Raw genomic sequence first — 14,438 nt, 5'->3', positions numbered from 1 at the left:
GACAGCTAACCCAGGGCATTAATATGCACAGACTTTATACGACTTCAAATGAGCTCCTAGTGTCACTTCAGAACAGCTCTATCTTTCTGTGGTAAGGCTAGCTCATACCTATCATGCAAATACAGCAGCTTCACACCACTCAGTATTCTTATAGTGAGCCAAACAGAGATATTGAGTATAAAAGCTGGGAAGTCATGCTGCAGCTGTATAGAACCTTGGTTAGGCCACACTTGGAATATTGGGTGAAATTCTGGTCACCACATTACCAGAAGGATATGGAGGCATTGGAGAGGGTGCAGAGGAGGTTTACCAGGATGTTGCCTGGTCTGGAGGTTATTAGCTATGAGGAAAGGTTGGAGAAACTCAGATCGTTCTCACTAGAGCGACGGAGATTGAGGGGCGACTTGATAGAATTATGAGTGGCATGGACAGAGTAGATAGTCAGAAGCTTTTTCCCAGGGTGGAAGAGTCAATTATTAGGGGACACAGATTTAAGGTGAGAGGAGAAAACTATATAGGAGATGTGCCGGGCAAGTTTTTTACGCAGAGGGTAGTGAGTGTCTGGAATTCGCTGCCAGAGGAGGTGGTGGAAGCAGGTAGGATAGTGGTGTTTAAGAGGCAGCTTGACAAATACATGAAGAGGATGGGAATAGAGGGATACGGAGCCCGCAAAATGTTTTAGTTGACGGGCAATATGATCGGCGCAGGCTTGGAGGACTGAAGGGCCTGTTCCTGTGCTGTACTTTTCTTTGTTCTTTATAAGTCTTGCAAAGTTAACTTTGGTGTTGCATATTTTAGATTTTCGCATTTAAACGTACATCTGCCCTCTGCTGAATTTGCTGCAGGATTTGTGCATAAAAAAAGCACCCGTTAGTCTCAACATAATTTAGACAGAAAATGATGGTGCCACAATCTTTATTGATTTTTCTCACAAATGTCTCAAACCGCTCCACCTCAAATGAACTGATTTTAAAGTGACTGGTTACAGCCAGGCAAACCACAGCCAGTTTGCACACAGCTAGTTCCATAATTAGCAACAAAAAGAACGATCAGCTAATCTGTCTTCTTTGTTGGCGTTGCTTGAAGGAGAAATGTTGGATAGCACTCAGGAAGAAATGTATACTCTCCTTCACATGGCGCCATAAGGTTTAACATGTATCCACCAAAACAGGGAGACACAATTTCATATCTTACCTGCAAGAAAGCATAGCCAGCAAGGCAGAATTCCCCCAGCACCACACTGAAATTTCAGCCTAGATTACATGCTCAAATCATGGAGGAGCATTCAAAAAACTACAAGCTTTTCTTCAGAGGCGAGAGAACTGCCAGCCGGACCAAGCTTTCCACAAGTTAAATCATTTTATATTTATTTAAGCACGTTTGTCACTATCCCTCCACCAGTAAAAGTTGTACTGTGATGGCCCTCCTGCTTGAAAACCATGCAATTGCCACACATGCAAACGTGTATTAAACATAAGTATTAAAATTGACATTATATCAAAATTCTTTAGACTTCCTGCTTGTCACATTTATTTCTTGCTCATCATTTTGTAACATTTTGTTAGATTCATGATTAAAGTACAAGGCTTAGTGAGATGAGTTTCCAGCCATTCTTAAGGCACATATTTACACCTCTGCAACATCACTCAACTCTGCCTCTGCCTTGGTGTATTTGCTCCTGAATCCCTCAGCCATGTCATTGTAACCTCTAGACATGATTATTCCAATTTACTCCTGGCCAGACCCCACATTCTCCATTCTGTAAATATGAGCTCATCCAAAGCTGCTGATTGTGTTCTAACTTGCGCCAAGTTCCATTCATTTATCGCACAGGCTGTTTGCTAGCCTTCATTGGTTCACAATTAAGCAAAGTTTCGATTTTAAAATTCTCATTTTTTGTTTTTAAATCTCTCCGTGACATTGCCCCTCCCGAGCTCTGTAATTTCCTCCAGCAATAAAACCCTCAGGGGTAGCTGCACTCTTCCAAATCTGGGCTCTTAAGAATTCCCGATTTTAATCACACCATTATTGGCAGCCCTCGGTTGTATGGGACCTGAGCTCTGGACCTAAACCTCTTTCAAACCTACCTTTTTGAACAAGCTTTTGATCATTGCTCTTTATCTGGTATCTTGGTATCTGATGCTGTCCTTGTGGAACATCTTGGGATATTTTAATATATTAAGTACTCTGGATAAAACCAGGGGCAGAATTCTCCCGTTGGCCTATGGAGGCGGGACCCACACGCCGACACGTAAAATGACACGCGGTGACATCAGGTGAGCATCCCGACGTCACCGCACAACATCGCGATATTTCGTCAGGCGGGCGCTCGATGATATCCGATGCACGCCCGTCATTAATTAATGGGCCACTTAAGGCCCTTAAGGCGCCAATTGACAGCGATTTTTCGGCGACCGTGCGATCTTTGGGTTGTCGCATGGGCGCAACGGGCAGGCGGGTAGGAGACATTTGTATAAACCTCATCCACGAGTGTGCTCTGTCAAATATTAATTTTTCAAAGTTACTAATACTTGCCTGTGTGAGCTGCAATATTTCAATTCAAAACGCATACCAGCTGCTTGGTCTGGACTCACAACCTTCAAGTCAGCACTCTGCAGTGAAGAATCATTTTTGGGCCTGCAGCTTTCAGGAAGCCTTCCCTTAGCCTGGGAATGAGAGTTGAACTCTCCTCTGGAGGCAGCTCCTCTGAGGAGGAAGGTGGGGCTAGAAGGGGAGGAGGCCAGGTGTCCACATTCAGCCTCCAGGGGAGCCACCTTTGGAGGGAGGCGCAGCCACAAGGGGTGCAGGGCCAAGAGGTAGTCCAAGGTGGAAGTGGCTGCAGAAGATGCCACTATCCTGCTGCCAGGGTATACAGGCGGCGAAGCAGCTACCTCAATGTGTCTGAGATTGTGGAGAGAGCAGCATGCAACCACTATCAGCGACACACAATCTGGGGGGTACTGGAGTGTGCCTCCTGAACTGTCCAGGCATCGGAAGTGCATTTTGAGAAGACCGATAGCTCTCTCCACCACAGCCCTTGTGGAGGTGTCGCTCCTATTACACCGCTGCTCAGCTTCTGTTCTTGGATGGCGGAGAGGAGGCTCCGTCTCTCAAGGGAGACAGTAAACTATATCTGTCAGATGATTGGGCCTGAAATCTCTGCTAGCTGTGTGGGTGGACACCCCAGGCCAGTGGCTCTAAAGGTCACAACTGCCCTCAACTTCTATGCCTCTGGCACCTTCCAGGGATCGTTGGGTGATCTTTGCAGTGTCTCCCAATCAGCTGTCTTCTCAAAATGTGCTTCTGATGCCTGGACAGTTCAGGAGGCGCACTCCAGTACACCCCAGATCGTGTATCGGTGATAGTGGTTGCATGCTGCGCTCTCCACAATCTTGCGCTGGAAAGGGGGGACATTGTGGATGATGAAGATGTCGACGCAATGTCAAGCAGGTTACAGATGCTCTGTTCAGGCGTGCATTGACCTTCATCCACTTCTGTTGGGACTAGGCAAGCCAGACACAGCAAGTCAGAGGCTTCCTGGCCGTTGCTGGCTTCCCCCGTGTCCAGGGTGCTATAGACTGCACACATGTGGTCATCAAGGTGCCAGCAGGTCAGCCCGGTGCCTTCGTCAACAGGAAGGGCTTCCACTCCATGAACGTGCAGATAGTGTGTGATCACAGGATGCAGATTCTGCAAGTCTATGTAAGGTACCCAGGCAGCTCCCACGATGCTTACATCCTCAGACATTTCCAGGTGCCGAGGCTCTTCAGTGCTCCAGCCTGGCTGGATGGTTGGCTGCTGGGTGATAAGGGCTATCCCCTCAGAAGATGGCTCATGACGCCTCTCCGCCATCCAAGAACAGAAGCTGAGCAGCGGTACAATAGGAGACACCCCTCCACAAGGGCTGTGGCGGAGAGAGCCATCGGTCTTCTCAAAATGCGCTTCCGATGGCTGGACATTCAGGAGGCGCACTCCAGTACCCCCTAGATCGTGTGTTGCTGATAGTGGTTGCATGCCTCGCTCTCCACAATCTTGCGCTGCAAAGTGAGGACACTGTGGACGATGAAGACTTTGACGCAGTGGCTGCGGCTGCACACGATGAGTCCAGCAGTGAGTCTGAGGATGAGCACACACAGGGAAATGTTGAGCGGGTACACGCTGACCTGGGCATACTCCAGGGAGGCAGGGGCATCTGGAAGGCTTTAATCCAACGAACCTTCAGCTAGCACAACACAGATGGACCTCCAGGACAAGCCTGGGCTGCAGGCTCCATACTCGATATCTGAGTGTAAAATCTGCCTGGATAGGAACATTAACTAAGGGCTTTGTCAATAAAGCTGAATGTCCCACAAATCACTCCTAACATTAGTGGTAACCATCCACCTGCAGAAGAAAAGAGGCACCCTCAGCCATGGTGACATGTCTGAATTTAATGGTATAACAAAAGGAACTTAAGAGAAAAAAATGACAAAAGTGTTCAACATCACAACAATTCAAAAAGACCTCATTGCGGGCCAACACATAAACCCGTGGTGTGCCTAAGGTGCCTTATGTTTATGCTTTCGGGTGATATGTCTTGGGGCATCCCCCTCGCTGAGACTGGCATCTGGGGCAGCCTGCTGACTCTGCTGTCCCGTTGGCCTCGATGACCTTGGTGGGCGTCCTCTGGCCCGTGGAGCCTGTGCTGGCCTCATCTGGGAGTGAGCTGCCAGATCCACAGCTGGCATCTCCCCAGTTGTCGCAGCCTCATTGGATGCAACAGTCACTGGCAGAGGGGTGGAAGAGCTGCTGCCCTCATCCGGAGCGCCCTGAGAGGAGCCTGCAGAGACAACAGGCAGCTGCTGCGCCGACGTGAGGTCGGTTCGGGCCTCCCTGCTCACCGTGGATGGATGGGTACAGAGCTGGGAAACTTGGTGCACAGGCCATCTCCCACACTGACACTGAACAGCTGAGGTCAATGCCGATGTGAGGGCTTGCTGGTCAGGGCGCGTCCCCAGGAAGCCCTGATTGGTTTTCTGGAGCAGCCTCCCCACTCTCTCCTTGGAGGACTCATGGCGCTGGGCCATGAGACTCATTGCATGGTCCACGTAGACTCCTCCACCATGGACACCAAGCTCAGAATAGCCTCATGTATCGCTACCAAATGCTCCCGCACACCCGGCTGCATTTCCTGCATTGTTTGATGCATCCAGAGGCACATCATCAGCCACCGACTGAGCATGTGCCTGGACCCCTGCAGTTCTCTGACTGATGGCGTCATGGGCACTCTCTATCTCTGCCAGCTCCTCCAGCGACTGTGAAGTGCCCTCACTGCTGTGCCCCAGGACACTAGCTGATGTTCTAATTCCCACTGAGGTGCTAATATCTGCGCTGGTGCCTGCCTGGCAGAGATGCTGAGATGCTGGTGAGACTTCAGGGCCCTCAGGTGTGAGAGGGGCCTCTGCTGCTCCTCCTCCTGGCCCTGCTCCGATGATGCTGAATGGAAGAGCAAGGACATTAGATTGGTTAACGTGGGGACAATATCAATGTGCATCCCTGTCCCCCAGATCATTATGCGTTCATCTTTCCATAAGCAATGGTTAAGCCATATTGCAAACTTCAATCACTGCCATGGCTTTTGGGAGAACAATGGTGACCTCAGTGCTGGGCAAACATACCTGCCCGTGGCACCCCAACCTCATCCACACCAGTGGACCTGGGCGCATGGCCCCTCTCCAAACCCAGGGCCTCCTGCTCGAACCGGCTAAGCATCACCACTGGGCCGGCCCTCCACCAGTCCTCACCCGCTTGGTGGCATTATGTGCATTCTTCTCCTGAAAAGGAGAGAAGAGCATTGATTAGTGCTACTTGTGCCTGGATTCTCTTTGCAGCCAGCCCACTCCAGCCAGAGTGGGACATAACAGGGCTCCAGCGCCTCCTCACCCTGCTGCTGCTGAACATTCACACAAAGATGCTAGGCCTGTTCCCCACAATCACCGCCCCCCCACCCTCACCCCGCCACTCCCACTTGGCCAAATGCTGCCTACATCATATTAGGAAGCACGTGAAGCACAGAGGAGAGCAGATCGATTGGTGCCAACCCCACCTTGAAGCTCCCCTCCCAGCCTGCCATCACCCTGACTGACTTCCTGGAGTTCTGGCACTGCGCCTAGGTGTAGCTCCTCCAGGTTGCCCCAAAACAAGAATGTGGGTCTCAGTGTGCGATATGCTGTGGGTGCAGAACCCATCTCTTCACCACCCTCTCAGGGTGACCTCGGCATGGGCAATATCTGCTGGCCCACCCAGCGAAGCACACATGTCGTCAATGATTCAATGCAGTCACTACACTCAGAACTGGGGAGGGGGTGCACCAGGGGGGAAACCCGACCTGCTGGGTTAAGTGACCAATGCCAACATGGTACCCACCCTTCCTGAGCGCAAGAGGTTGTTGAAGCACTTGCGACACTGGATCCAGGTGCACCGCACCACGTCGCGGGAGCTCACCACCTCCGCCACCTCCTCCCAGGCACATTTGGTCATGTGGTGGGGGGGGGTTCTCCTCCTCCTGTCCTAGGGTACGAGGACCTCCCACCGTGCTGCCACCTCCTCAAGGAGGGCAGCAAGGCAATCGTTTGAAAAATGAGGGGCACAGTGCCCCCCTGCCCTACCCTCCTGCCTGGCCTGCTCACCAGCAGTGCTCTGGGGAGCCCTCCCACAGGCCTTGATTCACAGCCTTTGAAAGGCTGCAACAGCTTTTTAAAACAGGTCGCCGGGTTGCCATTGGGCCTGGTGGTCATTGCAGTCCCGCTGTCCTCGGAAGCTGCAATTCATGCTGGGCAGGCCTTAATTAGCCCGCCCACGTAAAATGGCTGCGTGGACCCGATCGCAGGTGGCAATCGGGTCCATGCCCAATCGTGCTCCGCCCGCCCACCAGCCAGAAAATTCCGCCCCAAGTTCTTGTGTGTTATCTAGAGGAGCCATCTGGATCTATTTTAATAGGTAATCGTGCATAACGCCTGCTATTCAGTCCTCCATGACTGAAACTGTAGGATGAGTCATATTGTGTAACCTGAGCTTGTGAACTTGTGAGGTGGCAATACAAAGATATAACTTTGCTGTTTTACTGTGCATCTGTAAAACTATCCCACTATATCAGATCTGTAGGCAAGTTTTATTTTGCTAATGAATTACTTATTGAACCTGCAAATTCCTGCACGTGCCCCTTTCAAACACCACCCGCAGTGCCTCTGAGCCTCTGAACGGAATCAGTATCCAGTCACCCCTTGCTGCCACTGAGTCTCTCTCCCTCAACCGCCACACTTCATAACGATTCACAATACGTCCAAACTCACAGAGTCCTCTCCTCTCAGTCAGTCAGATTATTTGCTTTAGCCACAGTTGACTTTTGAAATACCAACATATAACCTGGCATTGTGAGATTTTGCTGGGGGAATACAGGACGAAGTTAGTGCTAAGAGTAACTCAAAGGATATCCTACTCTGACTGCTCCTTTTTACTGCTTTTGCAACACATTTAAATTTTAAGATAAAATATTTATTTTCACACAATGCTCTTTTAAAGACAATTGACTGCAGGACAACCCATTTATCATTAAACCAGTCTCAGGCCGAGCCAATCACTTAGTACATCAGCAATATGGTATCAGAGGCTTCCGTACATTGCTGGGTACATTATCCAGTCCAGGGGATAACATTCATCATGCAGAATTATGCAGACATTAACTTTTAAACCAGAAATGGGGCTTGATAGATTGTGCTCATGATTTGAACTCTAAATGGTATTGATATCAATGCCAAGCAGCAGAAAAACAAAGCGCAATTCGGGAAAAGAAAACCTTCACAGTCCCACAACCACAGAAGAACTTTCTTGGTATATTTTAATGGGTGCCTGGTCCTCAAGGTGCAACTTCACACTGCATTATTTCAGTTCATTAGTCAGCTTATCTTTTTTATTTTATTCTACCTTTTGAGAGGTAAATTACATCTTTTCTATCTGTGCACTATGGGAGTGCAATGTGTCAGCTGTGCCTGTTGGACACATCATGTAACCTGCAGTTATTTAATATGCCTCATCTATTTACATAAGCTGCAGCTCCTGATTACAACCACACGCTTCCCCTTATGCTTCAAGTTGTCCAAGTTCCAACAATAAAATGTTAATTCAAATTACATTCCGTTCCATATTGAGTGCAGCACTGTCAGTGATAAAAGTGAGAGAGATCGGTCTCTAAGTTCTACACTCCTGGCACTCAGTCTAATAAAATGGACCAAAATAAAATGGGAGAGCAAGTGGAATGAAATGAAAACATTAGATCAAAATTAGAAAACATTAAGAGATGCAGAAGCGCTGTCTGAGTGGTTCAAGTGGTACCCTAATCCATGTTTAAAACTCAAAGAGTTTGTGAATGTAATCTGACTGCTCATATTCATTCAGGGTTTGAAATTTATGACTATTCCAGTTTTCCAATCAAGTTTTGGACATTACCGCACAGTCAATGCAGTGCCTACCAATCACCAGGCACCCCCCCCCCAAATTCAGTGTTGCACAACATTCACTCATCATTAAATAGTATCACAAATGTGGGATGGCAGGAAATGATACATTCAGTGCATGCCACAGATGACTAGGGAACAAATACTGGCGCGGGTTAACGCAGTTAAGTAAGCCTTTTAAATCAAACCTTATACAGGCCTTGATAACAGTGGGAAGGTCTTTTTAAGCACATCAGTTCTCACAAGTAACATTGCATAAGCACAGCAATAGTGCTGCACTTAGTTGTCAACACTGAGTAAGCTTAGCTGAGTCAGTGTATTTTAATGGAAAGAATGGAAAAAGCTTAATTAGGAAGAAGTCATCTTCAGGACAACATTTCCAATGTGAGTAATAATGCTCCTCTTTAGGAGCCTGCTCCACCAGGACAAGTTGTTGATCAGTTCTAATCCTGGGCTGCAGTACTTTCAGAATAAGTCAGAAGAAAATATCATTAGCAGGTTACAGAATAATAGTACATAATGTAACCAATTGAACTACACTTAACTGTTCTCCACTGAAAACGTATCATGTTCAAATACGTTGCCAAAGGCAACAAGACTATGATTTTCTTCACTCATACTAATAATGTGCATACATTTTTCAGTTGTGAATTCTAATTTCATCCTTCTTGCTTTCAGCGAATGCTGCAATACTATACAGGAGGAGAGCATTTCAATATCCTTTGCAAACATTCCTACCTGATAAAACTCTCGAAGCCAGTTCTTTTGTAGACTTTCAGGCTGCAAAACACAAGGCATAAATAAATAAATAACCTGTCCAGAATATACACCTGCAGTTCAATGGTGTCACATTTTGCTCTTTCCTATTAAACTTTTTATTTAATTTTTGGGCACAATAACTAAAATGAAAATGCTAAAAATTTAACCCAAATACTTCATTAGTCCTGTTCCGAAAGCCATTTTGCTTCAACTTATCTCTGGAAAAACAGAAAACATCCTCTTTCTAATTTCCACGAGAATGCCCAGTCCCTCAGTCCTGGAGGAGGATATTTGGAACTGAGTGGGTAATGCAGCATTACTTCAAAGGAAGGTTAGGTACATACAGGACAGGGCTCAGCTTAGCTGGAAATTTTGATCAGGACAGTGATATTATCTGTCACAGGATGTATAAAAATCAGTCTCTTATTCTGAACACAAATGCAGTGCTGGATAGAATATGATTTACCATAATCATATGGTTGTTAACCTTAATAGTGCATATTGATGGTAAAATTACCAGACTGTTATTATAGTGATTATACCAACAGATGATTAAACCATCTAAAACATCATTTCTTCAAAATTCCCATTGCCTCTCTTTTTAAATAAAAAAAACATATTTCAGCTGGCCAGGCCCAGCACTCGCATCTGCCTTGAAAACATTGCACTGTCATCAAATGCGCTGGTTAGCACATATTATGGTGACGTAAGTAATAGAGTCCTTTACTTTGTTCATGACAGTACCCATTCTGGAGTTAGCATGTGAGAAGGTGACACTAGGTCAAAGGCGAGAGCACACTATTGATATCATTGAATCTTTTGTTTGACCTCTAATTTTTCTTTAGCGGCTAAAAATTAAAAAAAAAGGTCTGTTGTAGTCTAATTGATAAAGATTGACTGGCCCAATTAGCTAACAACTCCAGTATAATTGTATCATGTAACTACCCAGATGGAGTTTGGGGCTTTTCCTGTCTGGCAGTTTCCATGTTCTATGATCCTAAATATTGGAAATCTGAAATAAAAACAGAAAATGCCAGAAATAGGCAGTAGACCCACCAATATTCGAGAAAAGGAAAAGTCAGGATAACATTTCAGGTTTAGATATTTGCTTGTCTGAAGCATAACCTGTCTCCTTTCTCTTCAGATATTGAGTACCTGTTGTGCACTTCAGGAGCTTTCTGTTCATATTTCAGTTTTCCGTTGTATTTCTTTTCTGCTGCAGATTGTGGGTCATGCTGAGATCCACAGACATTACACAGTGGATCCACTTTTATTCTGGGTGTCACCTCTACAGCTCAGTGTCACTCCATACAGTAGAGTTGGGGATGATAGTTAGGAGGTAGAGCTATTATATGCATTTCACAAAATTAAAATATGCACATGGAAAGTTACTTTAGGAAAACTTTTCTGAATTAATGCCTTAACTAACATTCTGGAAATTAAAGAAATGTAAAATTTGCCTCTTCAGAATGTTGTATGTGCTGCAGGAGTGCTATTGGATTAGCTGCAGAATAGCATTAGCTAAAAGATTGCACTTTTGCCTTTTGATAGCAGGGGAACCCTGCAAGTACTGGAAATTCAAAAGGAAAACAGGAAATGTTGGAAATGTGCAGAATGTAGTTAGGATTCAAAAGGGGCAGATTATGAGATTTTGGATGTCTCCTTTTAAAGACACCCACCCAAAATGTCATAGCCTGATGGCTGTTGAATTCCAGTAGAATTTGTCTTTGGCAGCTATCTGTGTAACTGTCATTAACCTTTTGTTCTTGTTATCACTTTTAGCAAATATATCAGTTAACTAAAAGTTATCAACCTATATGGTGCGGAGTAGAATAGTGTACAGAACAGGTAGATAATGTCAACGTCACTTAATATGCTAGCTTTAAGAGTCAGTCATATAACATGGAAACAACATGGCATGAATGATTGACAACGTGCAGTTAATCCACTGTAAAACTATTACAGATTTAATTAGGTCATTCTAAACAGTGATTGCCAGCAAACAGTTCAGTGATGTGACTTGGGAGTTCTCTTGTTGTTGGTTCAACTCTCATCACTGCCTTATGTTGTCTACCCAAATACATTTGGAGTATGAACTTTGTCTGTTTGTCATCAATACACCAACAGAAATAGTAAATTTTGGAAAGTACTTGCATCCTCCACTTTCCTAATCCCTACACATAATATGCTTATGGAAAGCTGACTGATCTCTATGATTTGGTTCTAGTGAAAACCAAACAATGACCCAGACACATTAAAAAGATGTTTTCAGGTGGTCATCCACAGACATTTATTGTCATTAAAGAAGACAGCTGCATGGGTATGATGAAAAGGATAATAAGTAACACAGCAAGAATTCACATGCTTAAATTCCACTTATAGCATTCAGTCTGCTGTTAATCTGAATGCAAATTATGAATGCCAAGAACAACACAAACATTTTATGTGGCATGTGCATAGATTCCTACATTTTTGTAATGTTTTTGTGCTACGTAGGCAGAATTGTCCCACAGCGTGGGGAGAAGGGGAAGACAACAGCTTAACACATCAGAACATTAATGGGGCGAGAGGTTTTGTGTGTCTGTGTGTGTGTGTTTTCATCATAACTAAATGTCCTTCTAATGGGGGTTCCACAGTAGCAGCATCAGCCAAGTCTAGTGTTACTCCTGAGGATAAAATGGAACTGACAGTGCTTCTGTTACCACGTTAACAAGGTCTCTACATGTTCACCTCCATAGTAACATGCTACAAGAATTTGATGCCATTACAAAAGGGGAAATAAATAGGAGGCATGACTCAGTGTTATAGACACAAACCATGACATCTAAATGTCTTGGCTAACAATATAACTTGGAAGATATATTTGTTTTAATATCAGTGCAAGAATCAACTATTTAAGTACAGATAGATATTCTCTAACATTGATATCCAGCACTTCAATAAGCATTAAAAAAAATTCCAAAATGCATTAAAAAGCTGCAATGCCCCAAAACCTTAAATTATTTTCAGTAGAAATGTTTTAATTGGCCCACAGCAACATATGTTTGACGCAATCTAGTGGGACAGGTTTACTTTTCCATACTGAGAATGATGAATTGCTCAGTTCTATGCACACAGCACTCACCCGCTTTTCTCTTACAAACTATTACTGAATCTGGTTCCCCAGTAAAATAATAACCTTTTAACACATTACATTTGAAATGCTGCATTTAAAATGTAGAATCATTTTCTGAGCCATTCTGTAATGCTATCTTTAAATCCTCTGGATATAGAGACCTTCGGGTAAATATTGGAGGGGTTAGATTATTGTAATGATGGCTACAATTCTTCTCGATTTCATGAATTTCCAGCAAATGGAACATCACTAAACCACCAAAAATAGTCAGCAAGAGATTTTTAAAATATAAATCAATTTTGGGAATAATGGTGCACAAAGCAACTTCACAGGGAGAGGAAGAGGAAGTACCACAAATAGGCCCAGCACTGCCTTTAGGAGATGTCCCTTTGTGTGCACTTCTCCACCAGGTTCTGAGGAGGGAACCCAAATCTGTCCCAGGGATGTTGAAACCAATTGTAGCATCCCATTGCTCTCTCTTATCATCTCTCTCTTTCCGTCTCTCTTAAGAAGGCCCTCGGGATTGAGGATAACTTGCTTCTGCTCCAGTTCAATGGATTCTGAGATGGCTGATAAATCCATGCAGGATCTGCAGACTCTGCCACATGCAGGACAGGTGCTGCTTGGACAGTTAGATAAATGAGTTGAAGGGACCTTTCCGATGCCTCGGCTTTGTCTCTACAAGTTCCCGACTAAGTCCCTCAATGGGTTTGGTGCATTCCTGAATGAGCCTTCTTCATTTTCATCGACCACAAGCCGGAGTCTCCCGTGAGTTGGAGGGTACCCATGACCTATTCAGGAATGCTATGAGGACATCCCTAAAGTGTTTCTGTTGCTCTCCTGGGAGTCTCCTGTCACGACCGAGTTCTGAGTAGAGGAGTTGGTTCACGAGTCTGGTTTCATGTATAAGAACAACATGTCAAGCCCAGCAGATCTGGTTTTGAGTGATTAGGACCATCAATGCTGGGCATATTGGCTTGGGAGAGGATGCTGCTGTTGGACTGCCTTTCTTTCCACTCACTGCTACAGCAAGAGAGAGAGAAACTCTCTCAGTGCCAGACACCTGAGGTGAATGCACTTGGGAATATACAAGACAACTGGATTGGTTATTACTCTATAAAAATAGTAAAGCTCCTATCTCCAATATATAACATTACAATTCCCTACTGTACCTAGATCACTCTACACAAGTGAATAAATTATCATTAACTGGACAGATAGATTAGTTTGGGAGCCTGTGGCTACAGAGTTTCCCTGAATCAGGGAAAGAATGATGCTGCCCACATCTTCTCTCCCTTAAATTCAAGAGATGCAGACTTGAACACTTATGGTGGAAAGCTAGTTTAGCTATTCATCATCATATCTAGCTGGATCACATAAAGCACTATTGGGTCCTGCTTTCCTTTTGTCAAAATTGCTCACTATATCCAAGATCATCCTGGAATGCAAATATAATTGCAGACCTCCACCATTCTCTTCAGGCCCCATTCAACAAGTGCAAGGAGCTCAGGAACTTCTTTGTCATCAAGATTAAGACCATACATTCAGCCACACCAATGGTTTTCTTCCCTTCCATCTGTCTACACAACTAAATTTACCCGAAGGCTCTCCCTCACCCTAGCTCTGAACTCACATTTTCTTGCTAGTTTCTCTCCTATCTTCACTCATGCTCTGAATTTATTATGTCCGCGAGACCCATCCCTTATTCTCTTGACCCTACTCCCTCCAAACCGCTTAGTGACCTCCATGTTAGCTGATATTGTTATGGTCCTGGCCCTCTTTCCTTCAAATTTGCTTTCTCCCCCCAAAAAGAAAACAGCTCTGGCTCCTCAGATCCTGTAAACTACTGCTCCACATCCAAGCTCCCTTTCTTTTTCAAAGTGCAGGTACAGTGGGCAGAACTCTACTTTGAAATTTCTTGGTCAAACTTCCCACTGGGCTCACGCCGGCCCAACATCTCCATAATTTTACGCTTGGACGGGCAACGCCCAGGCTGGCCCGTCTGACCTTGCATCAATTGAGGTCCTTAAGTGGCCAATTAGTCACCACTTAAGGGTCTGCACCGTATGTTG

General features: G+C 45.2%; 1 protein-coding gene across 2 annotated transcripts in view; it reads right to left on the bottom strand.

Moving 5' to 3' along the window:
- Positions 1-14,438, bottom strand: part of LOC121289806 (inositol polyphosphate-5-phosphatase A) — a 568,674-nt gene that overhangs the window by 384,638 nt on the left and 169,598 nt on the right. For both annotated transcript variants that reach the window (XM_041209646.1, XM_041209645.1), the window contains exon 2: positions 9,231-9,272. In XM_041209646.1, coding sequence (XP_041065580.1) covers positions 9,231-9,272 — 42 coding nt within the window. The remainder of the gene's footprint in view (positions 1-9,230; positions 9,273-14,438) is intronic.

Source organism: Carcharodon carcharias, chromosome 17 (assembly GCF_017639515.1).
Source record: "Carcharodon carcharias isolate sCarCar2 chromosome 17, sCarCar2.pri, whole genome shotgun sequence".
Classification (NCBI taxonomy): Eukaryota; Metazoa; Chordata; class Chondrichthyes; order Lamniformes; family Lamnidae; genus Carcharodon; species Carcharodon carcharias.
This window is presented reverse-complemented; position numbering and strand designations above follow the sequence as displayed.